The sequence below is a fragment of the Carassius gibelio genome, chromosome A8 (assembly GCF_023724105.1).
Source record: "Carassius gibelio isolate Cgi1373 ecotype wild population from Czech Republic chromosome A8, carGib1.2-hapl.c, whole genome shotgun sequence".
NCBI classification, from domain to species: domain Eukaryota; kingdom Metazoa; phylum Chordata; class Actinopteri; order Cypriniformes; family Cyprinidae; genus Carassius; species Carassius gibelio.
In genome coordinates, this window is record NC_068378.1 from 28,542,650 (window position 1) to 28,569,567 (window position 26,918).

Sequence of the window (26,918 nt, forward strand, 5' to 3'; positions counted from 1 at the left end):
TGCTTCACAAACAAATGATTGATGTATGCATTTATAAAATTTATACATATGCCATATTTATAGTTTATAAGCGATGTGCTTAATTTTTTTCTAAATAAATCATGAATAATACATTTCAAATAAATGCACAATACATTTTTATATTTAGATCATATATCTGACTTTCTAAAAAAGAACTGGGAATAATGCATACTATAAATGTACATTTACTATATTCTTTAATTCTAAATTAATTAAATATCTGAAACTACATAACTTCATTTGTTGGTCAGTTATGGCATGGAATGTAAAATAGACCCAGAGCAATATTCACGGAGCTCTCCTTAGCAAAAGTTTTTTTTTATTTTGGCCCTTGCATGATAGTGTTATTCCCTTTTCCAGGATGTTTTGAATAACCTTGGCTCATCTGAGTTGGATGAGGATGACCTGATGCTGGATCTTGACCTCTCTGATGACCAGCGACCTCACCATGGTATGTTTTTACCAGACTCCAGTTGCTCTCTTCTTTCTGCGAGAGAAAAACAATTTCTCGAGATAAACATACTTTTTATGAGAGATAAATGCCACGTTAAAAGTCTGAACTCTTCAACGTGTATTGTGGCGTTTATCTCTCATTCATATTCATGCCGTTAAATCTGTGAATATCTTGTTATAGCAATTACATATCCTTATAATAGCTGCGTCGCTTGAAGAAATTATTTTTGTCGTAGATGAAAAAAGATGAGACCTTATTCCCCCCAGCTTTAGCTGAAGAAGACATGGGCAAGTCGTCAGATTTTAAAACCTTGTAAAGTATTACACCATAAAGTTATGCACAAACACAATTATGAATTAGTCATGTCGTCATCTTAAATTTCTAAGTGTTCTGATATTTGAGGAGGACTTGCATCAGCACGTGACTCTACATGTTAACATGCACCGCAGGCAAAGCCTCTAGACAGATAAACACTGTGAATGTCATTGCTGATATTTACCAGAGCATTTTTTATTTTTTTGCAAAAGAAGTAAATATCGAAGCGCCTATGCATGAGGTCATTTTGGCATGAACTATAGAGTGTTTCTCAGCTGGTTTGCTTCAGGACCCAGATTACACATTGGACAATTGGCGACCCAACAATGTACAAAATGTTTATTGTACAAAAATGTCTTATAAATCAAGACCTTATTTCTGGAAAAAAAAAACACTTGACATTTGTTTTCACCCAGAAGCTTTTTTCCCCCCTTTAATTTGCTGTTACAGCCTCACGGGAGGATTCGAGTCAATCCCTTGCATCATGCCTTAACCTGCTGCCCTCACCTCTGGAGGCCCCCACCGACAGGACCCCTGGAAGAGAGCCCAAGGAGACCCCCCTCAGGTATCGTTTCCTCACTGCAGTTTCTCTGCATACTCTTAATTTAACAGATGCACTGTGAACATTAATGTTTCAACAGGGGAGATAATGTTACATTCCCATTTTATTGACTCAGTAATGGTGTTTACCTAGTGTTACAAATCACACAGTGATCCTCCAATTGTTTCAAGAACGGAATAGATTTGCAGAGCACAACAACAAGGATTTTTCTGCTAGTCCAGTCAGACTTGTAGTCCAGATTGTTACTGCCTGCCAACATTTTCACCAGCACTACAAGAAAATGGATATAAAAAAAATAAATAATTATATATATATATATATATATATATATATATATATATATATATATATTTTTTTTTTTTATTATTATTATTCAGCAAGGATGCAGTGCATTCATCAAAAGTGACTGTAAAGGGATTTACAATGTTACAAAAATACATTTTAAATAAATGCTGTTCTTTTGAACTTTCTATTAATTAAAAAAGTATCACTGTTTCCACAAAAATATTAAGCAGCATAATTGTTTTCATAATTGATTATAATAAGAAATATTTCTTGCACAAGATCAGCTTAGTAGAATGATTTCTCTAGGATCATGTAAAGGCTGGAGTAATGGCTCTGAAAAATCACTTTTGCCATTACAGAAATACATTTTAAAATGCATTCAAAAAGAAAACAATTATTTAAAATTGTAATAATATTTTACAATATTACTGTATTTTTGATCAAATAAATGCAGTCTTGGTGAGAATGTTCGAAAACATTTTAAAATCTTCAAAAATTAGTTGGCACTGTAGTGCAGAGACATTATAAAATTCATATTTGTTCCAAGTGCTCTTTATAAAATCATTTCAGTTCTTAAAAAAGATGATAATTCCTAAAATGTTTTTTTTGTTTGTTTTTTTTGGTCCATACACCAAATATCACCTTTTGATTTCCACAGAAGAAAGAATGTGATGTAAGTGATCTCTGCTTTAGTTTGACATATGTTATGAATATATGCAAGTGAAAGCTATTAAATATTTATAAATAAACATTTAATAATATAAAACTGGAAATTGTGGCTGAAAGTAAAAAATAAAATAAAAAAATAAATAGTAACAATCTTTGATGTACAAAAAAACTGCAAGCATGTCAAATGATCCATCATGTAAATAATGATGGATGATATATTGATGCAATTACGTTTTTGTTTCCTGAGAATTGCTCCCTCTCTATGTGTGGCATAAGTATATTGCATTATTCTAAGAATTTTCATTTTGGAGCATCAGTACACATTTGAGGGATTGTCCTACTACGTTAAACAGAAGCAAGGATTAAGCCAGATTGGAAACATTTGGATGAAATGAATTCACAGAGTACCAAGTAAACTACAGCGATCACAAACTAGCAAGCCAAGAAATACACTCATGACAATGCTGATGTGAGATGAAACTAATTTATACAGCTGTGTTCTCAGTGGATGCAAGTCCTATTTCATCCACTGCTTTGCATTTTGTTCCCTAAACTATCAAAGTTTCTCTGATGTATTTATGAGCATTGACTGCGCCAACAGTTTGTATGATTAGATAACATTCTCTCAAACTCTGTCTACTCTGACTGGCAGTTTTATTCTCATGGGTAATAACAGCAGATTCATTTCAAAACTGGATAAATCCCATGTGGACACAGAGCAAATTATATTAGCATGGAAATTAGCCTAGAAAATTGAATACATTTCCTGACCTTATAATTATTTGTACAGATTTTAAAGCATGCCCCAAAATAGAGCAATTTATTTTGAAATTATTACACAATGTACCCAACCTACTACATGTCAACTAATTGTAATAGGACCTGTATCGGTTTTCTGCATAAGTAGAAGGTTGGATGTTTAAATGCAACACCACAGTGCCAAATATTACCTTATATTGCTGAAAAGTTATGAGTGGTACTTTTCCAAACCTACACCGTTATATGAAATTTTATAGTATATTTGAGCTAGCGAATGCCTCATAAAAGCCGTGCTGCTGCTAGAAAGCGTATTTTCAGCTTGTCAGCAGGTGGTGATTGAATGACCTTGTCTTGATATCTTTGACACAGTTTTGAATGAGATTACCGAGTAGCCCTGCAAGCCAGTTTTCTTTGGTTTATGCCGCATCTGAGGAAATTCTGTCTAAATTTATGGTACTACAATTTATGGTACCTCAGGACTGTTCTGTTCTCATCATGTTTAAGATCTCACAGTTTGTGCTATGATTGTCTGACCCTGTTATTGATAAGGGTTTGTGCTTTTTCATCATCAGACAATCTTTAGTCTATGATCTTTAGTATATATATATATATATATATATATATATTAGGGGTGTAACGATACGCGTATTCGTATTGAACCGTTCGGTACGACGCTTTCGGTTCGGTACGCGGTACGCATTATGTATACCGAACGGTTCGTTGGAGTATTTAATTATATTTGAAAAAAAAAAAAAAAAGAGAGAGAGAGAAATATAATGATATGCGTTCAACAAGGTAGCCCAATAACCCAAACAACGTAACAGGCAACGCCCCTGACACTCCCGAAGAAGAAAAAAACACCATCTTATATGTTTATGTTAGGCTACTCAGCAGGCGCTCGCTCACTCAGTACGCGCTGAAGGCTCGTTGCAAAATAGCCAATGCGTTTAACAGACTAGAAATGAGAAGATCCCCCAATAACCAACAGGTCTGGTGTTTGGGTGCACTTTGGATTCCCTTTAAGCTATAATGGTGATGGCAAGAGAGTGGTTTCCTTTCCAAAGCGCTCGGGCAGAAGCGCTCATGAGGCGTCTGTCTTTGCTAAGCAACAATGACGTGCTCTCTCCATGAGACGCGGAAATTTCGAGAGGGGGTTCAGCGAAAAATCGGCAGCTGTCAGCAGGAAGTGGCTGTCACTGGCAGCAGGAAGTGGCTGCCAATAAAACCGGATGGCAGCTGTCGCTAATACCCGGAAATTGGAGGAGGCTGCCGGCGGCAACAAGACAAATAAATAATTATATACGCTTATGATTATGTTTAATACTTTTTAAAATAAGTATAAAGGTCAGTATTGTATATTATTTGATTTAAAATATTGATCAAATATAAACAAAGACATAAGATCATTTTGCTAAACGTTAATTTCCAGCTGAATGTTTATGCATGCATGTATCATTGTTTGTGTGAAATAAAACAATTTGTATTTATATTTATTTATATACGAGAGTGGCACTTACTGGGTGTATGTTGTATATTTATTATAGGCTATATACACAAATGACTGAAAAGAGAGAAGTCTCAGAGACCTTTATTTAAAATCATAATTCGCGGTTATATTTGTAGTATTTCAAGAAACAACTATATATATATATATATATATATATATATATATCTAGTATAAAGTAGCTTTTAAATTTGTAACTGGGATAGTAAGTTGTCAAAGTCAGTGCTTTACAATGTAAACAGTATAAAATATATCCAGTAAGCAAGCAGACTAAAATATCAATCAGAATCACTAACAACAATCCGGAGGGATTTTCAAGACTCTTAGATCAGAACTGAGGAGTTCTGATGGAGTTACTTCTCCAGCATCTTGCACCAATCACTGTACAACCCAGGGTGGATGTGCATCTCTCCTAATTTTCCTCTTGCAACATGGTCAAGTCAAGCATTGTTTATTTATATAGTGCTTTTAATAATACAGATCAAATCAAAGCAACTTTACAGTATTAAATAGGAAAATAGTGTGTCAGTCAATAATGCAGAAGGACATTAGTAAACTCAGTTTGTAGTCAATTTAAAAGGCAGTTTATCATTGAATTCAGTGAAGTCATCCTTCAGCTCGGTTCAGTTTAAATAGTATCTGTGGAATCATTTGCAATCATGTCAATGAGATCGCTGTAAATGAAGTGACCACAACAAAGCAAGCCAGAGGCGACAAGGAACCAAAACTCCACCGGTGACAAAATGGAGTAAAAACAAGGTCTTTACAGGGGATCTGTATCTGGGGCTCTAGTTGTCCTGGTCTCCGCTGTCTTTCAGGGCTGTAGAGGTCCTTTCTAGGTGCGATCCACCATCTGGTCTGGATACGTACTCGATCCGCGTGACTGCAGTGACCTCCGAATAAAAAAGAAACAGATTAATATAATTGAAGATGTTAATATCTATACGATGTTTGATAGGGAGCCAGTGCAGTGTTTACAGAACTGGGCTAATCCGGTCATACTTCCTGATTCTAGGAAGAACTCTAGCTGCTGCATTTTATTATTCATAAGAAAATGGTGACATTAATACCTAAATTGCTTTATTAACAGTAGACATGCATGCACAGCCATATTAATGATTATTCCCATTGCATCTTGTCATCATGTACAGAGCAGTGATTACATTTTCATGCATAATTTGCACACCTGGTAAGCAGTTGATGTAAACCTCGTCGCAGTGTCTGCAGGGTGTACATTTTGTTGAATTCCTGACATGGCTTAGACTTGTTCTCCATTTTGTTCCACCTGTATATTGAGATGAGGAGTATGAAAACAGCATTATTACAAAGATAAACATTCAGACATGGCAACTGAGAAATGTAATGTTATGGCACCTTTTTAAACCTCTAATCAAATACGTAAAAGAAAATACTCAGTCAAGCCAGCTGGATTGTGCCCTCTTTCGAAAGGAGTCTGTATACAGTACAGCAGACTTCTGAATTTGGAACAAACCAAAGACGGACTTAGTAATGTAGCATCACCCCTCCTCCAGGATCACGTAAAGAAGAATTTCCAACAGGACAGCATCTGGCAACTATTGGGTATTACAAAAAAAAAAAGGTGTCAATGCCATGGTTTTGTCTCAAGATACACATCAGTAATGTTTTTTTTTTCTTTTCTAAATGCATGTTTACAAAAGCTACTTCAATGTAAAAATTATAGTAAAAAAAAAAAAAAAAAAAAAAAAATTGTTGTGCATTCACATGCTTACAACTTCAACTGGTACACCGAACAGTTCTGCACATGCATAGTATTAGAGAAAACACACCTCAATAGTGAAAAAAAAAGGGATTCTTCTTTTAAGAACTCTTAAGTTAATGTATATCACACAATCTCCTGAAAGACTTAACATGCAAAAATATATGGTTAGTGTTGCACATTTATCTTCTATCATTCCAGTCAAACAACATTCTTTTATATTATTCAATAGACTGTTAACACGCTAACAAACGTTCAAATTTAATGGTACGTCAAACGGTAGGCCCCAAACAAGGTACACAAACAACGTTGCTACCACTAATTAGATTTTATTGAACAATTAAACCAAAGTAGGCACCAAGTCTACCAAGTCGTTCACCAAGATAACAATTAAAATCAAACTTACAACGCAAAAAAACATTAATTACTCCGATGACCAATTTCTGAACTTACCGTTTGATCAATCGCAACCATTACTGAAGCGTTTGGGTGCAGTTATATCTGATTGGTTGCGCCCACGTTGGTCGATACTGATTGGCTCCCACCGATCGGCAGGTCCCGCCTACCATCCGGCTGCCAGTTACTGCCTTCCGGCTGTCAATGGCAGCCACTTCCTGCTGCCAGCTGCCGATTTTTTATCTGAACCCCTGCTGGAAATTTCAGCGAAGGATAAATGGATTTGCAGCTCTAAAAATCGCTTGCAGTAGCTCTGCTACTAAATTTATTTCAAAATTGCAATCCATATACAACTATGATCAGCTGATCCTTCATCTTGGCTGAGCTCTCAACGTTGTTACGGGAAAGGATGAAGCTGATTGGTTGGTTCTTGTCACATGACCCGCGGTGCGCTTGCGGCATTCTGAAAAGTTGAGATGTTTTTACATTTTGCTGTATCTAAAACGTATCGAACCGAACCGAACCGAACCGTGACATCAGTGTATCGTATCGAACCGAACCGTGAATTTTGTGAACCGTTACACCCCTAATATATATATATATATATACACACACACACACACACACACACACACACACACACACACACACACACACACACACACACACACACACACACACATATGTGTGTGTGTGTGTGTGTGTGTGTGTGTGTGTATGTATATATATATATATATATATATATATATATATATATATATATATATATATATATATATAGATTTTTTTTTATAATAATAAAATAATGTTTTCACTAAAGGAAGCATACTGCTTTGGAACAACACAAGGGTGAGTAAATAATCACAAACTTTCATTTCTGGTAGAACTGTCCTTTTTTTGCTCTTAGCGTCTAATAATTCACCCAGAGTTGAAAATAATGAAACTCAAAAGAAGTAAAGTAGTTGGCTTTTTCTCATGTTTGTCAAATTCATCATTCAGAAGACTCGGGAGAGAAACGGCTGCAAAGATGCATGGGATTGTGGTATAGTGTCATTATGGTGGGGAGGTGTCAGCTAGTATAGATGTCTTTAATGGACAGTGGCTGGGAGGCCCGTTTTCTGCCGCGAGTCAGCTCAGCTAGAGTTGAGGATGCACTGTTTGATGGGCTATAATCTTACACCCTGACTAAGTGACAAGATATATTATCCCAAGGCGAAATCCGGGCTGTTGGTGTGGAAAACGCATCAGCCATCAGCGAGACTGATGCACGGCAGCTCGTGTTATGTTTTTCTCGATCAGTGACGCAACGTTAGCCCATTTTACAGCTCTGACGAGAGGCAGAAGGAAGTGTTGTGCTCTGTGAAGGGAGGCAGAAAGATGAAGTTATAGGAAGAGATGAAAAAAAAAGATCTCAGTCCATCTTAGAAGTGCTGCCAAAGGCAGTGTTTATAATTGGGTTTGGGTTTATAATTGGTTTTATCATATTTTAATTTAAGGGAAACTGAAATCCTTGACTATATATATATATATATTTCTAATGATATATTTTGATTTAGTACTGCTAACAGCAATGTCGTATAAGAGGAAAAAAATCTAATTGTTCTTAAGGACCATTCAGTTTTATTGTACTCTAGATCGTATTTTGTTCGTCTTTTTTTTAGAGGTGCACTCAGCTGTTTTTCCTCATTAAAAGTTTGACCTGAAGAAATGAACAGCTTTTTTTTTTCTTTATGACTTGAAGCCTCTGTTGTCTGTCTGCTTTGAACAGGCATGTTTGCTGTAGAGCTGCACGGTCGTGATGTTGATCTGTCGGTCAAACCAGAAAGTGAATTCATCACAAGTTCCCAAAAGAATTAACCGACAACAACAAAAACAGATTCTACTCAAATGTTGTTATTATTATTATTATTATTATTATTATTATTATTACTACTACTACATGTCAATAATGATGACAGTAAATTATAATAATTCCAACAACAGTGAAAATATTTAAAAAAATGTATTATTATATGTTAGTAGTAGTGTTGATGTTAATATAAATATTAATAATCATGTTTACATTCTACAGAGTTCTTACAGAGCTCATGGTTTTTTTATAAAGCACACACATGAAAGTACACCGCCTGCAAAATGTAAACAGCAACTTGCTGAGTGCACCTTTAGCCCAGAGCCAGACAGAGAAATGCTGAGACTCAAAGCTCACGACCAGCTGGGTTCTTTCTTTCTTTCTCTCTCTCTTTTCCTCATGTCCTTCAGGAGCAGGTTTGCTTCAGCAGGGGGCAGACTCCTCAGCTCTCCGCAAGCTGTGGTCCTCCACAACAGAAGGCAGCATGTCTGGCCTTGTGCTACTTTCCAAGTCTCCTTAAGTCTGTCAAGGTGATTCAAAGAAAGAGCGTGAGAGGGGACTTTCAAGGAAACGCGGGTGTGACAAAACGAACACTTGACTTTTATTTTGAGCATAACTAATTACTGAGATTCTTTTTCTGAACTGTGGTTGTGAGTTGGGGTGTCAATTCCTAACCTTTGATCGCACTCTCAGTTGTGGTGTTGCGTTGATTTCTCCACAGTCTCTGTGTGTCTGTGTGTGTGTGTGTGTGTGTGTGTGTGAGAGAGAGAGACTGAGAGAGATCTCTGGCTTGGGGAAAGTCTCCTGGGGCTCTGGCTGAGTCACAGCGCCAGATCCCATTGTTGTCACACGTAGCAAGGAAGCTTGTGACATCACTCATTGGACTTACAGTCTTTGTAAAGCTGACCGCCTCTTCGCCTGATGTGCATTCACAAGCCATGAAATGTTAAAGCACAAGTGATTCTTAGTCATAAATGGCAAAAGGATTTTTTTTGAGGCCTTTATGACATGTTGACTGTAATTTTCTTCTACATTAAGGATCGATACCTTCTAATAGAAAATTTAAATCTCTTAATGCTTGAGTGATTCAGATTTTTTTGAGAGGAGAAACAAAGATTTAATGTTAAATGTCCATTGAATTTGTCCGTTTTAAATGAAGCTCATTCATGTAAGACATTCAACAAATGACTCCTCTAAAGGCGTAAATATTTGATCAACCAGAAACATTGCTTTAATGTCAACAAAGCGCCTGCAACCCCTACCACGTCTGCTCTGACATCATCGCTTAACTCCCTGCTAGAAATGAATTAATCACAATTAAGCCACAAGGGACGTCACATAATGAGCAAAATCAACACATTTAAGCTTTTAGGATGTTTGGTGTTGAAAAGTTCAGGGTAAACAAGCAAACAGAGATGATGTCATCGCCGAGGTTGCTGATCCTGGCCGGAAGATAGCCGTCCTCAATAAAAATGAGTCAAAGCTCAAAAATGAGTTTGATGGAGATGGTTGATGGCAGTGTGAAAAACTGTTGACTTCTAGTATTGCTGCCAGAAATCTGAACTGAGTGGTCTGTGAATATGCAATGTTAGTAGTCAAACGATGTATTTTTTTTCTTTCTTTTTTTAATGCTTATACTAATATAGCACAATATAATGTAATATTTTAATATAATGTAATTGTTTTTACTTTTATTATAAGAAAAAAAAAACATTGGGTGAATTTTTTGTATTACTTTTATTCAGTAAGAATGCTTAAATTGATTTAAAGTGACCATACAAAAATCTATTTCAGATAAATGCTGTTCTTTACAAATTATCAAAGTATAATTTCAAGAATTCACAGATAAATGTAGCATTTTTACATTGTTAATAATAATAATTTTTCCATATATTACATTTTAAAATAAATTAATGACAAATTAATGGGGGTATTTCTAGGAAAATTAAGTATTGTGTATGATTCTGTTACTATTATATAAAATTACTGATACTGTGATAAAAGATTTTGGTCATACCTCCTACACCTCGTGTAAAAATTCATCTTTGGCTGGTAGGGAAGATCATTTACATTTAATTTAATACCTCTTTTCATTCTGTTTTTATCTCTCTCTCTCTCTCTCTCTGATGCTCACATCAAAGCTGAACCCATCTTATGGACTCTCTCAATGTTTACAGCAGTCCATCTCTGTATATTGTTTGGCCAGCAGAAAAAGGGCACAAGTTTTTGGATATCTCACATTACGATAATAACTATACTAGGATGGACTGTGAGCATTTCTCTGATCTGAACCCTGCTCCTGGAAGCCATGCATTCAGATCACTGGTTTACAAATGCATGTCTGTGCAGCTATGGAGTTTGCTCCTTTAGTGCAAACTTAAAAATGCAATTAAAAGAACAAAGGGCCAGTCTTGCCTAATGCTAACGAGGATGCTAATGGCCTAATGAGAAAATTGTGCTAATAGATGTAACACAGAACATTCACTCATCTGAGGGAGTCTTTTGCATCTGACAGATGCCAGTACAGAACTCTGGTGCTGTGCCTGTCAACAACTTGAAATAATATACAGCTTCTAAATGAGAGCTCACGCGGTGGGGATGTCAACCTGTTAAGCAGAGGTTACATGCATAAAAGATCAGACTAGGTGACAGTGTTTGCAGTGGCATAGTCAGATCATGGGCAGAAGTGAGGTGATAAAGGATATTATGTCGTGGGGTGGTGCAAGTGACTTAAAGGGGTCATCAGAAACTACATGTACTTTTAAAAGTTGTTTGAACTGAAATGTGTCTTGTCAGTGTGTGTACACAACCACCCTATAATGATAAAAATCCACCTAGTGTTCTTTTTTTTTTAAATCTCGTTTAATAATTTCCCCGTTTTTAAAATCGAGACAGGCCCCTCCCACAATAGTTTGATTGACGTCTTACCTTAGACCCACCCTGAGGGAGCTGTCATCAGTCCACCATTGTTTCACCGCCGGAGTCGATTAAAGTGTTCTGTTGTTGGATGTATTAATGAACATAGCAGTTGTGATTTACTCCCAACATCTGAGCCGCTGAATACACAGTGGATTTTGAACATTCTGAGCTCATTGACACTATGAATTTCAGTTTGTTGTTTTTGTCTTTTGATCTAAGAATTAAAGATATTTTAAATCCAATATTGTTTTGTGTTCATAACTTTGGATTAAAGATGGTATAAACTTATTCAAGCAATTAAGAGGATTTAGTAAACTTTCAAATCTAGGTTCACTCAAGTCTCTTATAAAAATTACCTAAAAAGTTTACGTTGTTAAATTAAAGGATTAGTTCACTTCCAGAATGAACATTTCCTGATAAATTACTCACCCCTATGTCATCCCAAATGTTCATGTCTTTCTTCAGTCGCAAAGAAATTAAGGTTTTTGAGGAAAACACTCAAGAATTTTTCTCCATATATCGGACTTAAATGGGTTGAAGGTCCAAATTTGCTTTTTCAGTGCAGCTTCAAAGGTCTCTACATGATCCCAGCCGAGCGTGTACACACAAAGAGCACCCAGTAGAGTGGGGGGAGTGAATGTACAGCGCTCTCTTCCACCTTCAATGCCATGCTTGAGGTGCCCTTGAGCAAAGCACCAATCCCCCAACTGCTCCCTGGGCACTGGAGAAAAAAGAAAAAAAAACAAGGCCACCCACTGCTCCGTGTGTGTGTGCACTAAGGATGGGATAAATGATGCAGGGCACAAATTCCGAGTATGGGTCACCATCCTTGGCCACGCCACTGGAATAAGGGTCTTATCTAGCAAAATGATTGGTCTTTAAAAGAAATGCTTGAGCATTTTGAGCAACGCTAATATAAATTTATGAATTTATGAACTTTGTGGAGAAGCTTACAAAGATGGTTGGCAAAGGTCTTTTGTCTACACTGAACAAGTTCTTGCGATTTTAAGTGATGTTGAGAACACAAAAAAAAAAAAAAAAAATTAAGTTGAGGGGTCAAATACTCTGGTTCAGTCAAATTACAAACTAGCTTAGACAGTAAAAACTTAAAATGTTAAGTTGAATAAACAAATTCAATTTGTGTCAACTTAAAATAATTAAAGCAACTAAACTGCAAAATAATTTTTTAACTGTGTTAGTGTAAACATTGAGACAAAGCTGCAACTGAAGCACAATGAAAAGACCCTGAGGTCAGCAGATTTTAGGTACATCTTGGAGCAAAGTGTGTTCAAAGACCTGATTTATAATAGTATTGCCTTAAAGCTGCAGTAGGTAACTTTTGTAAAAATATATTGCAGATATGAACCGAAATATGTTGCAGATATGTTCACTGAATATAAATCTAACAGAGCACTCCGATCACTAGGATCAAGTCAGTTAGAAATACCAAGGGTTCACACAAAACAAGGGGAGTCTGCCTTTAGTTACTATGCTGCCCGCAGTTGGAATCAGCTTCCAGTAGAGATCAGTTGTGCTAAAACACTAGTCACATTTAAATCTAGACTCAAAACGCATCTTTTTAGCTGTGCATTTGTTGAATGAGCACTGTGCAATGTCCGAACTGATTGCACTATATTTTCACTGTTTTATTATTATTATTATTTTTTTTAATGTAAAATCATTTTCTAACTGTTTTGAAATGTTTTAATCATTTTAAAAGTTTTAAAATTGCTTGTTTTATTTTTGTTATTATTTTTCTTCATGATTATTTTACTTTCTTTTATGTAAAGCACTTTGAATTACCATGGTGTACGAAATGTGCTATATAAATAAACTTGCCTTGCCTTGCCTTGCCTAAAAATATATTTTTTACATATTTGTTTAACCTGTCATTATGTACTGACAGTAGAATATGAGATAGATAATCTGTGAAAAAATCAAGCTCCTCTGGCTCCTCCCAGTGGTCCTATTACCATTTGCAGAAATACATCGCTCCCGTTAAGAAACAACCAATCAGAGCTGCAGTCCGTAACTTTGTTTGTGTTCAAAATGTAGAAAAATGTATATAATAAGCGAGTACACCATGAATCCATTTTCCAAACCGTGTTTTTAGCTTCTCCTGAATCACTAGGTTGCACCTATAATAAGTGTTTATATTCGGACTATTTTAGATTGCTTCGGGGGTACCTTCTCTATGTCTTCATAGACATAGAGAAGTAGTTCCGGCTACGATGTTCTTCCGCAAGATGCAAGCAGTTCTGTTTATTAACCGCTAGAGTGTCAAAAGTTACCGACTGCAGCTTTAACTAAATATAAATGGTTTGTGTGATATCATAAATAATGTACAGGCTTTGTTCCAAAATTTAGTGGGCTGCCTACGTATTAGAATGCATAGGCTTTATTATTGTTAATTAACATGATGGTCCATGGCTGTAGGATTGAAATTACAAACTAAATATCGGTCAAAAGCAAGGCTTAATTTTTGTTTGCATGTTCATATAGGCTAAGTGTTGTCACAGTGTCAGATTCACCTCTCAAATTACTCTAGTTATTGTAGCAATCACATTACTTAAGCCGAATCACAGAGGCCCTGCCATCTAAAATTTTAATTAATGATTGAATCTATAATTAACTGATGCATAGAGCTTCTTTCAAGTAAATGACGTCCCCTTCAAGACAGAATAGTGACATTGAGAGTTATGTTTATAGGAGGTCTGTGTTTTTAATGTGTCTGGAAATTGCTTGAAAGTGCAAGGTTGAGTTCTCTCTTTTTTTTTCTTCTTCTTAATTGTTTTTCTGAAAACCATTTCAGAATGCTGTTAAAACACTCAGGTGTCAGAGCTACATATCTAGAATTTGTAAGGTACAATATAAACTTCTGCAGTGCTTTGTCTGATTTCCTTTTTGCGTTATAAGCATAGTGTTTCCATACTTCTGCTTTTAGAATTCATGTGTGGAATGATCGATTTTTCCATGGCATGATTTGACAAATATATCAGTTGACTCACAGTATGATACAATATTAGAGGAATCTGTTAGGTGCCATAGTCAGTTCTCACAGGCAAAAACAAAGAATGAAGTGTGCTTTAACTGTTGGCTTTCTGTGCAGACACGGAGTTATACTGGCTTTAATATTTGAATGAATATGTTGAATAAGAACACCTTCTCCTATGCCATGTCTCAGCTTGAGGATCATGAATAAGTCAGGATTCTGTCTATGCTTTCTGAGGCATTTAGCAACCCCAGCCATTTATGAAATCTTTTGTCAATTTCGCAAAGCAGAAACACTTGATATTTTCCTTGAGGATGCATAGTGTTTTAACAGTCGATGCTATGGATTGAGAAACAAGAAAACATATTCCCATTTTTCAGAGAGGATGTTTCGGAACGTGATATTTATTGACAAGTGTGAGATGGAAAGCTTGTAACCTGCCATGCAGTAGCAAAGTGAAATTTCACTTTCTTCTGGCAGCTCCAAGGACACTCACCACAAAGGCCCTGAAATAAACAGTGTGGTAATGAAAAACGGCAACAAAAGTGTCAGATGTTTGTTCGGTAGCCTGACTGTGTTTATAGACTCTGTAGAGCTCTTGTTGGATGGGTTCCCAGGAATCAATGCTTAATTCTAATCAAAAACTCTGAGGTTCCTTTTGATCTTTGTTATCGGTGTACTTTTAAAAAGCAGAAATACTTAATTATATCTGAAGCACATTGAATTAAATTCGATCTGAAGCCCAGAAACACGTAAAGATGTGATCTTTCTGTTGAGCAGAATCAGATTCGTAATTAGCAAGAGGTCTCTCTTCATGTTTTGTGTGGGATTCTCAATAAGAGATTTTTTTTTGTCTGTCCAAATACCCCTGTGCTTCCTTTCAACATAACTTTGATATACGCGGTTGATATACAGTGTGCTTTTGTTTTTTCAAAAATTAAGAGTGTAAGAGCTTTTTTTCTTGAGATAAGGAAAGATATTGCCTAACCTTTGGGTGGTAAGTCTTTGATATTGTGTACGTCATCCTTGGAAAATTATTTTTTCCCCTGATATAGATGCTGTGTCATTCAGTCAAGATCTCAGTAGATTTGAAAAAAGTAATGTTTTGTAATTCCTTATATAAAGATTAGGATCCACTTAGACTCAATGAAAGGCCTGATGAAGAGGGCATGACTATCCTCTAAAGTGTCTCTCGAGGGTCTTTTCTCCACTCTGGACCTTTGCCTTTCAGTCTTTTCAAGAAGCGCTTCTAATCAAGTTTAATTTGATCCCATTCACTACATGAATGATTGATCTGTTCATTTGCACAGAAATCTGCACAATGCAAACAATAGACAAAATGAGGTTATTTACATTTAATTCCAGTTTAAATTGCAATCAGAGGAGAACAATAATGGTGTTATTGCATTAAAGGGATAGTTCACCCAAAAATGAAAAATGTATGTTTATCTGCTTACCCCAAGGGCATCCAATATGTAGGTGACTTTGTTTCTTCAGTAGAACACAAACTGAGATTTTAAGCTCAAACTGTTGCAGTCTTATAATGTAAGTGGATGGGAATCACGGCTAAAACATACAAACCAAAATAAACTCTATGGCTCCTGAGGATACATTGATGTGTAAAGACACAAAATGATCGGTCTGTGCAAGAAATTGAACAGTATTTATATTGTTTTTTACCTCTGATTCATGCAATATCTAAACTGTTAGAACTCTCCTGTGCACGTTTTCAGCAGTCGGCACGCGAGGAGTCTTCTTTTTCTTGCTTTATGGCGGATCGCAGACTTATAAGTGCATTACCACCACCTATCTCTCAAATGGACCATTGACACTTCTACATTAGATTATATATAGAGTGTAAATGGTCCAATTGCCTCATGCGCCTGCTGCGGAGAACGCGCACAGGAGGACATTAGGACATTTTTGAGTGGGATTTCTGGTATCTTGACCCCAAAACTCAGACTGTTTCCTGCTCACAGAAATTGTTGTCTTTTGATCTTTCCAGGGAGCAGCGAGCGTTGTCCCTCTGTCTGTCTCGTGATGATGAAACTTTGCCCGGGCTGGAAGCATTGCCGTTCAGGCTGATGCAGCAGGATTGTACAGCGCTAAAGACGCTTCTGCTGCGGTTACGCAGGACCCTGCATGAGGTAATGTTCCACCCTGACAGTTGATTCATGAAGCTGCCATGGCCTTCATCACGAGTACATTAGAACAGGTAGAAGAGCTCTCTGTGCCCTGGCAGTTTCATGCCTCATCATTCAGGGTGAACACCAGGAGGATCTCACACTCAGAAGAGACATATTCAGTCAGTATGTAGACCTTGGTTAGAGTAGAAACTATACTTAATGTGACACGAATGAAAACAAGGCTGTGAGGGAAAGAAAAGATTGTCCATTTTTTGTGTCGATTTTTTTCAGCCAGTAAAATGTTACAGCAAGACTATTACTGTAAAGGTAACTAATTTATCTGCAGATTATTATAATTTTTTTTAATGTAGATTTTTTTTTTGACTAAAGTATTTTGTAGAGATTTATCAATGCCATATTGGTTACAAACCCATTTATTATTTCGATTTCTATTAATTGATATCAGTTGATATTGTATATTTATAGTGCATGCTAATTTTTCCATAATATTTTACGTTTAGATTTACCTATGCGATTCTCCAATTATTAGTTTTTTTCTTTTAATATATATTTTTTTAAAACACTAATAATATGACTCTCTTAAATGTCGTTTTTAAGAAATCTCAAAATGGATTTAATTACCGGTATTTATTTAGAAAAAGAAAATAGTGTGAAATTTTAAGATTGCATTCCCACTTTTCAGAACATTATTTGGAGTGTCTGTCATGGTAATAATATGGGATTTTATTTGAATGCTCTTTGAAGTCACCACAGTAGTAATAATAATAATAATAATAAATAAACTTTAAGTTTTATCTCTTACAATTAATAATGCTAACCCAACTTAATTTATTAACTAGAACACCCTCATTTCCATTCCACTTTCCCCAAGAAGTAGCTGCATAAACTCTGTTTTACATTCCCTCACAATAACAATCACTTTCCTCGGTGAAAGTCCAAATAACAGCGCACAACTGGGGAACATGAATATTGAATAGGAAGTTCTTTGGCCTCTTTACTGACTGTTCTCATTAACATGTAAATTAGCCATCTTCCCTCAGCATTTGTAAACTACAGTGTAAAAAAAGTCGAAATGACTTGTGCATTACTGCGGTGGGTTTTATATGCTTGACCAGTGAGTATATGCATCTCCTGTTCTTTGTTTCTTCTTGTGTCTTTTGGGCTTTTTGAAACCTTGCTCCTGACTAATTCAGGGCAGCACATTGAGGATGCTGGTTCAGAATGTTCAAAGAGGTTTAGATTTAACCAAATGTTAAGTAATGAATATGAGAAAGGGACATAGATTGTCCACTCACACTTAGTTACTACGAAAGGAAAGCTATAGACTGATATCAGAGCCTAAATCAAGAGCGTTTTACCTCCCAGACATAGTTATTATTATTATATATGTTTTAATGTTACCTAAGCTTGAATTGAACACCTTTGAACATTATGTACTGTAGTGCCTGTTGGCATTCAGAACCTGGCATGGCATCCTTTGTGGAATAAACTGGCTTTGTTTTTTTGTGCGTCCTGCCGGTTTCATTTACTTAACTATTGCGTTTCCCACCAGCAAAAATAGTTGAGATGTAGCCATGTCCATATAGACCATTCTGATTATTACTTCATATTCTGAGCAGAGATTTTAGTTTAAACATTGAACAGGGTAAATTCTTAAATTACTGTTTTGCATTTTTCAGAAAATCATTTTGACTCTACTTGTGTTGTTTTGTCGTTTAGCAGTTTTAGTTTGAAGGCACTGAATCTTGTTGGAATCTTCTTTAGTGAAACGTTTGTCTTTTGCTTTCATAGCTTCTTTGATAACTTTGCACTTTTCATTACAGTTTTCTTGTCCTCTCCTTGTACTTTTAAATGCAAGCGTAGAAAACACATTAATCAAAAGCAGCACATGCTGGATCAGTCTTGAATTTTTTAATAATTATGGAGTCTGAAATGCTATTTAAAATCCATTCACATATGCTGTGATGCATTTACCAAAATGACATTGTAATGGTTGTGGTATTCTACCTTGTTTGAAACGTATAGACCCGTTGAAACCACTTGATTATAGTCACCTCATTTTCCTGGTATTTTTTCCCCTCTCTTTCGGTGGAATAACTGAATGTCACGGTGTCCCTCCACAAACACCCATTAATAGTGCTGCTTTAAGAAAGAAAGCATTGCCTCAGAGATGCACTGCTGATTTCTTTAAGTTATATTTTTGTTTAGTTTTAAGTGCTGCTTTAAAAAATCAATTATTTCTGTGTAGATGTACATCACATAGAACTGCTACAGTTAATTACAGTCCTGAGTTTTGTTTTTTTCCCGGAACGTACACATCACAGTATTTCTAATTTAAATCATTCCTGCCCAAGGCAGACATAAAGGACTGTGTTTGTGTGAACTTTTTTGTGTTTTTGACACAACTTTGTGAGTATCTGACAATTGATAGGGATGATAATTAAAACTAAACAAACATTTTGTTTATTGTTGCCAAAAAATTCAGGCAAAAGCTGTAAAGGCACAGACACACGTGAAAACGACATGTTTTTGCTTCCATCCGAAAAAGGGATTTACAGCATAGACTGATAAATGTTCTTTGAGCTGAAGCTTTACACATCCCTTCAAGTCATACCTGAGACTTGTATTACATCTTGTAAAAAGTGCATAATAGGACCCATTTAAGTTAATTTTCTTTTCTTTTCTTTTGGTTGTGTGTTGTTTTTTATTTTGGCCAATATGAACATTTTTATCATCCTCTTTAGCAGTACAGAAGTGTCTGACATTCATATTATCGCTCGATATTTTGTCTGCAGCTCTCTTCCTCACATTAATATGGGGAAGAGGCAGCAGTAGCGTGATGGAGAGAAGCGTTTGAGGCTACAGCCCAGAGAGGACAGTGCTGTCTGCTCCTCTGTTTGGATGGTATAATTACATAATATATACAACATGAGCTAATTTCCCAGTGTGTTTCGTTAGTGAGTTTTAGAGTAATAACAGTGTGACACAATTTGTGCATTAGGTATCATCAACTTCTTTTAAAGCATTTATTGAACTTGATTAATATTCATTTCTACATATACGTTTTTAAATTAAGTTGTTAAATTTACATTAGTAAATGTGTTATAAATGTACATGAAAAAACATAAATTAACAATAGTACATTAAAAAGTGGGAATTATGATAATTTTGTTATTACACTTATTTTACAGTATTTTCTTGCCAGTTATATTTGAAGTCTTTGGCTGTGTGTGTGGGTCACAGCAAAGGTTTATAGTACTGGCAAGTTTAGTAATCTAAGAGGCAACTAGTTTAGAGTGAGATGAGCAGAATTTTATTTATGGTCTTTTTTTTTTTAGTAGTTATTTTCTTTTCATGTGTTCATTAAATATTACAATTTCTGACCTTTGCCTTTCAGAGCACTGAGATCAGTCCTGCCAGCAGCCTTCACTCTCTACCCATAAGCCCCTGCAGTGAGATGTCACTCCCCTTTAAGGTAATTGTCCGCAGTCAGTTTTTTTCAAAATGTGTTTCTTTTCCATTAATAACGTGGATGCACACTTTCTTTGCTGCTGTGGTATTGCTGTCGGGTCACACTTTGATTAAAAACGCTTGACAAAAAGATTGCAAAGACTGTGGATCAAACATAACAACAGAGCTAAATGACTGCATTGAGACCGAGGTGATTTTCTAACTCCATTGTGCCTCTCCTAAACACACTCTGCTCTTTTCATTCAGGCTTCTCTCTCTGATAGAATTGGTACATTTTCCTCAACCATCAATAAAATGTTCCCACTATCTTGATGAGATTATTTGGTTATTTCCCCTAATCTTGTGGAGATGGGCTACGACTGTCATTGGGAAAGGTTTATTGTTTTTGTATGACAAGCTTTTGCGTGGTAGAAGAGGATTTTGTTTTTTCATCAGGACTTTTTTTCGGCTCCAAAATATTGCGAAGTGGAAACGAGGTCTGCGTCTTTCTCTGTCCTCCTTACTGACCTACATGGAGTGCTAACAGAAGCGACGGTTGCGGCAGCGGATCACGTGACATTCCGGCTCATCTGTAGCCTAGCGCCACGCAGCGGGAGAGGGAAATGCTTAGAATAGGACCCCATGCATTCTGACATTGTGTTCAACTGACAGGAGAGGGGTGGGACTTGTCCTGATTCATCCCGTTAAAAAAAAGGAAACAAATCCCGATTTTAAAAATAAAGCCCTAGAACCCACCTGAGACGGAACCGTGTCACTTCACGTCCTACTTTTAACAGAAAACTTCTCTCACCAAACATTTGTTATCCCCACCTTCTTTATAATTAGAGTCTGTGAAAAGTGTTCTCCTGCAGCGAGAGTGTGGCGTCGGTTAGGGGAATAATGGAGCCTCTTGCTCTGCACCCTGGGAAAACGAGCTTGGACTGGGGTTCCAAAGTCATTCGTCCTGGTGTCCCTGTCAGCTGCGCATTAATAACTCCTTGTTAAGTGGGTGTAGTTGCACAAGCGACTCTGAGTTTATAACATCACAAACCTCTTTATACAGGAATAACTGAGGACATCTATCACATTTACTCCTATTTATGCCTACCTTTAAAGTACATCTGTGAAATACTCTGCACTTCTCTAATCTTGTACCATTCTTGGTAATGAAACTGTCAGGTAGGGCAGAGCGTTATGGCAAATTTGGCAAAAATTTTCAGTTTAATGATATATATATAAGAACGTACACTACCATTAAAAAAGTTTGTAGCCAGTAAGATTTTTAAAAATCTCTTATGCTCACCAAGGCTCCACATATTTGTATATAAACAGTACAAAAAGTAATATTGTAAAATATTGGCCCACAAGATCCACTTTCCTGCTGAATTTAGCACTAACCCTAATCAGACACACCTGAGCATGCTAATCAGTGTCTTCGGGATCATTAGAGAATTACAGGTAAGTGATTTTTATTAGGGTTGGAGCTAAACTCTGCAGCGCAATTGGCCCACCAGGGCAAGATTTCAGGAACACTGATTTAGAGTAACTGTTTTATAATTTTATATATTTTAAAATCTAGTTTATTCCTGTGATGGAAAAAGCTAAATTTTCATCAGCCATTACTCCAGTTTTCAGTTTCACATGATCCTTCAGAAATCATTCTAATATGCTAATATATTAGAATTATTCCAATTCTCAAAAAACATTTCCTGTTATTATTATAAATGTTGAAATGAGTTATTCATGCTTAATATTTTTTGCCATTCTCGATCAATTTAATGAATCTTTCCTGAATACAAATATTTCTTTCTTAATGATCACAAATTGGTGCATCAAAAAAAAAAAAAAAAAAAAAAATCAAGATATTTTAAGGTAATATACACACTGTATATTACCTTGAAATATCTTCATTTTTTTTCTTTTTTCATTTGGTGGAATAAAATTTTTGACCATACAGACATTGTAGCCAATGATATTCAGAGTAATGTAAAATACAGTAAAAATAAAAATAATAATAATAATAATAACTGACCAGAATTAAGGCATTTTTCCTTGCTTTCTTCAAAATTGAATTAAGAAACAATGATATTTAATAATTGATTCAGAACCAGTAAAAATTTTATAAGTTTCAGCATCCCCTTGAAAATCGATTGACAGATGGACAACAATATACTCTAGCAATAAACCCTACCAATGTTTACCTACGCTTACTGTATGTTTTTACTAAAGCATTTAATTTGAATAATTTGAATCAAATCGAATTGATTCACAGCAATGAATTGAACACTGTCCTGTGACTGAAGTTTAATACCATTGAAAAATCTCTTTTGAGATTCCTGTCTTTGGAAGGATTACAAAACTAACCGAATGATGTTGTCTTTAGGAAAGCGAATATTCAATATATATCGCCCAGCATTAAATGAGACTGATAAACAGAATGATCACCGCATTCTTGGTGACAGAGCATTATTTCTTTGACTGCATCGATTGCTGCACTGTTAAGTGTTGCCTTTTATGATCAGGGCTCTGTGATAGTAGGCCATTCTCATTTATTAGGTCCTTCGTCCTCTTCTTGCCTCAAATATTTCATCTAGGACAGACAGATGGAGGAGCCACTCAAATGCAGCTTTACAGCATGGGGTAGAGACCCAGCTCTCTGTCCTGTGTGTTGTGTATCCGTGTGTGTGTGTATGTAGGGGTGGGCGATATGGAAAAAATATCTTTTTTTTTTTTTTTTTCTAGAAATACTGCATCACGATTTTATCACAATTTGTCATGTTGGTTTTACTATTTTGCTAACTAGTTTCCCTATTATAAAGACATAGCCTTTCAAGGTAACAACAACAAAAAAAAGAATGGCAGATATTTAGGCCAAAGAGTGCGAAGATAAAAAAAAAAGAAAAAAAAATATTATCTTTATTTTTTAATAACAAAGATAAAAGAATGACAAAGACACACATTACACAAAACTAATGTAATATTATTTTATTTTTTTAATTTTTAAATACATTATTTTATGTATGCTACAAAGTTTGGTGTCAGTAAGTTTTTTTTAATGCTAATGTACAGTAATAACGGATTTTATTATAAACAAATGAAAACGAGTATTTACATTTTAATATTTGCATTATATTTGCTGTTTATATATATATATATATATATATATATATATATATATATATATATATATGTATGTTTGTGTGTATGTATGTATGTATGTATGTATGTGTGTGTATATATATATATATATCCAATGAGCATAAGAGCTGAAATTCTTATTCACTCTAAACTTTTGATTGGAAGTGTGTATTACAGTACCAATGAAATATTTGACATCATAAAGACATTTTTGTGTTGCTGATAGAAACTAATGCTTCTGTTCAGTCAATGAAGCATTTAATCATCCTAAATACAGTCAAAGTCCATTTTGGTATTTGAGACACTGTTGCAAATGTTTGTGCTGCTTAATGAAGTGTGGAAATTGAATACTTGCAAGTCAAATGTGGGTTTTAAAAGGCCTAAATAAAAAATATCATATCTCTAGAAATTTTGGATGAAGAATGTTTCATGTACTGCTGTCTATACAGAAGGAAGCAGACTATATCTAACCAGGACAAAGATAGAAGTGAATGGTCATGGTTCAAAACAACAAGAGGAAAAGTACATCAGAGTCTTTAGTTTGGAGAGATAAAAAAAACCTGAGTGGACTGTAAGTCACTTTGGATAAAAGCGTCTGCTGAATGCATAAATGTAAATGTAACAGATTTAAAGATTAAGTGGTACATTTTTGAAAAAGTTCTGTGGGAAGAATGGTATGAAACTTCACCTGGATCTCTTAAGAAACTGACTGGTAGAAGGCTAAAGTTCTGCGTTTAAAAATACTATGGAAGTCAATGGCTACCGTCAACTGTCTAGTTTCTTCAAAATATATTTTGTGCTAAGCTGAAGAAAGAAACTCCTACAAGTTTGAAACAACTTGAGGGTGAGTAAATGATGACAGAATTGTAGGCTTTTTTTTTCCATGACTAAAATGAGACGATGACAAGAGTACAATAAGGTCAATAAACAATAACTGTGACTATATCATCATGCAATGCCATTGACTGTAAAAGCAGAGACTAAAATGGATTTAAAAAAAATAAAAGTATTCACAAATCTCTCTTTTATATTTGTTGAAAAAAAACTGGACTAAATTATTTTTACAGAGCATCAACGGAGTTGTGCAAGTGTTTGTGTTTGTTCCCTGCATTTCGAAGATGCTTGTTTTACAAACAAGGCCCAGTTTGACGACGGATTTGCGTATCGTTTATTTCTTAAGGATGATGCAATCCCAACGAAAAAGGGTCACGATCGTGTGTTGGAACCGCAGGCGGTGAGTAAAACTGCTTCAAATATCTCTGCCTCCTTGTTAGTGCGTCCCCTCCCATGCCGGAGACCCGGGTTCGAGCCCCGCTCGGAGCGAGTCGTTGCTGCTGCTACTGCTCTCGTTCAGTTTGAGCCTCGGGATCTGATTCTGGATCATAAACAAACGGCTGAATCTGACTGTTAGCCATGGTTTGTTTTGGATGATGGTTTTTCCCTAACGGTAATGTCACAGTTTCCACATGCTCTCAACGCAAAAGCCTACTGGGTACTGGCGCTCGTGATTCTTTAGCTCCGCCCACACGTCACGCCTCCAGCTGGTCGTGTTTTTCCGGGAAAAATCGGTACAGACTATCTTTCTCTTATGAATATAATAAAACTAAAGACTTTTTGGTGTTATGAAGGATGCAGTACTACTCTATAGTTACTCAAGATTAACAGGATATTGAGTGAAAACTAGCATTTCACCCCCCCTTTAAGTCATTTAGTTGACTAAAACTTGACTAAGCAACAACAGGACAATAATGACTAAATACGATAATAACTAAAGTACATTTGACACAGAACTAGGACTAATTTAAAAGACTAAGACTAAATAAAAAATGGCCAAAATGAAAACAAACTAAATTACTAACTAAATAAAAGCATAAGACACAGAGGTAAAAATTTCATATCGATTTGAAACCTTTGAATGGTAGAAGACTTAGTATGTTTTTCACCAACAGTAATTGATTGTTTTTAGTTTTAAAGTGACTCATTGTGATAATGGCAATTTAAAATGCTATTGTAATCATATTAATGATAATTAATGGCCATTATTATACAGCTTAATTAAATCCAGTATTTGAGTTCAAAGGAATATGTTTCGGTTTGGTAGCGATGAAGAGATACTTGAGCCTTGCTGATGGGGTTGCAGACGTTCATAAAAAAAAAAAAAAATGTGTAGGTACTGTATGATTCTGGTTTAGTTGCTTTGTATGTCATCATCTTCAGGCAGAAATTAGTTTCCTTTACAGAGAAGCATCAAAGATTGACAACAGCTCCTTTGAGATGTATATGTAATGTCGATAAAAGGAGCTCATCCAAGCCAAAGCCAAAGAGCTTTGAACAACCATTTCCTCAAGTATGTGGCATTGAAGACCATGATCCCCTTCCCTGATCTCTCATGAAGGTCTCCCAACTCATGCATATTATGTCCAGCTACCTCATCCCAGCGCTTTCTAATTTCCATTGAAAGCTTCTTTTAGAGAAGAGATGTCATTTTTGGGGGTGGCGGTTCTTTTCGTTCGTTCGTGGAGGCCGTATTCTGCTCCTGGGCCTCCCGGTCCACCTCTGCTGCCCTTGAATCTTCAGTTCCTCCCTCCCCTCTCCCAGCCTCACATAATGGATGCTGACAGCACAAGGTTGTGGGAAAGTGCCTACTAGTTTAGGTGAAGTTTATGGAGGAGACTGAAACCGCACCAAAAGCACACCTCCACCTCTCAACCGCAGCAGTTTTACGCCCACACATGAGGCTGCAGATTCAAACTGGGGGCGATGGCTTGAATAACGCAGACTGACTTAAAAAAAAAAAATGTTTAAACGTGTTTGTGTGTGCTTTGTGTGCAGGATCCTGGGAGAGAAGAGAACCAGTTCCTGCAACAGCAGCTGAAGGAGAGAGACGAGCTCATTGTACGACTTCAGGCTGAGTTGGTGAGAAACTCAACGAGTTCAATGTAACATTTCATAACTGCCAGTTTTCATAACTGGTTTCTTTGCCCTATTGTCATTGGAATATCATAATTTCATGCATTTATTTGACAGATTGAGTTAACATCTTGTTGGTTTAATGTCCTTTCCCTCTCCCAAGGCTCGCATTAGGAAGTTATGGAGATGCTGCTCTGCAGTTTCCTTTGACTTGGGATGATATTTGATAGACTCACTTAACGTGCAGTAAACAGCTCGTCGTGAGCTTTACATGCACTGTGAGACACATAATGTTCCCCAGTCCCAGCAGCTAGGACAGAGACGAGTGAAGGAGAAATATGACAGTCCATCTTAGATTTATAGTAGTGGTCTCGAAAAGAGGAATGGGATGGCGTGATAGGCGTGAAGGAGGGGTAGGACGAATTAAAACAATAGAGGGCAGTAAAGAGGCTGTAAATGCAAAAGGACATAAGGACATATAAAGCACATAATGTTTCAAACAATCCATGACTGATTTTTATATCTCGTCTAGAATTTGGTGTTTTATGATTGGATGAGAGGAACGAGTGGTGAAGACCCCCCCCCCCCCCCCCCCCCCCCCCAAAAAAAAATGCAAATTCAGTAATTTTACTTTTCCTGTATGAGATTTTGAATGTCTCCCTGATGGCTTTTTTCCATTTATTTACACTGAATGATCACTGATGCTTTTAAAAAGGTTGCAAAAGCATCATAAATGTTTCATAAGACTCATGAGAGGCTAATAAAATTCATAAGTCATATGCTATATATTCCATGTCCCAAAGGCCTCTG

General features: G+C 36.1%; 2 protein-coding genes and 1 long non-coding RNA gene across 3 annotated transcripts in view; 2 read left to right on the top strand and 1 right to left on the bottom strand.

Annotated features, from left to right (window-relative positions):
- The first annotated feature begins 374 nt into the window (after positions 1-374).
- Positions 375-26,699, top strand: LOC128019136 (serine-rich coiled-coil domain-containing protein 1-like). The gene is made up of 5 exons (XM_052605200.1): positions 375-472; positions 1,241-1,355; positions 16,469-16,610; positions 20,008-20,085; positions 26,031-26,699. Exons 1-5 carry the CDS (start codon positions 430-432, stop codon positions 26,139-26,141), a joined length of 489 nt encoding a protein of 162 aa, XP_052461160.1. The 5' UTR covers positions 375-429; the 3' UTR covers positions 26,142-26,699.
- LOC128019140 (uncharacterized) lies at positions 4,583-6,958 on the bottom strand. Its single transcript, XR_008185085.1, has 4 exons — positions 6,761-6,958; positions 5,982-6,143; positions 5,756-5,854; positions 4,583-5,462 (listed from the first exon to the last, which is right to left on the bottom strand). It is a non-coding gene; the product is annotated as an uncharacterized LOC128019140 (long non-coding RNA).
- The window catches only part of LOC128019168 (DNA (cytosine-5)-methyltransferase 3B-like), an 8,417-nt gene continuing 7,990 nt past the window's right edge, over positions 26,492-26,918 (top strand). Inside the window, exon 1 of the mRNA XM_052605221.1 lies at positions 26,492-26,521. Coding sequence (XP_052461181.1) covers positions 26,492-26,521 — 30 coding nt within the window. The remainder of the gene's footprint in view (positions 26,522-26,918) is intronic.

Excerpts from the sequence above, each read along its gene's own strand:
- LOC128019136 (XM_052605200.1), top strand. The coding sequence starts at position 430 with ATGCTGGATCTTGACCTCTCTGATGACCAGCGACCTCACCATG. Across the intron at positions 473-1,240 it reads TGACCAGCGACCTCACCATG|CCTCACGGGAGGATTCGAGT; the intron begins GTATGTTTTTAC and ends TTGCTGTTACAG. Across the intron at positions 1,356-16,468 it reads CCCAAGGAGACCCCCCTCAG|GGAGCAGCGAGCGTTGTCCC; the intron begins GTATCGTTTCCT and ends TGATCTTTCCAG.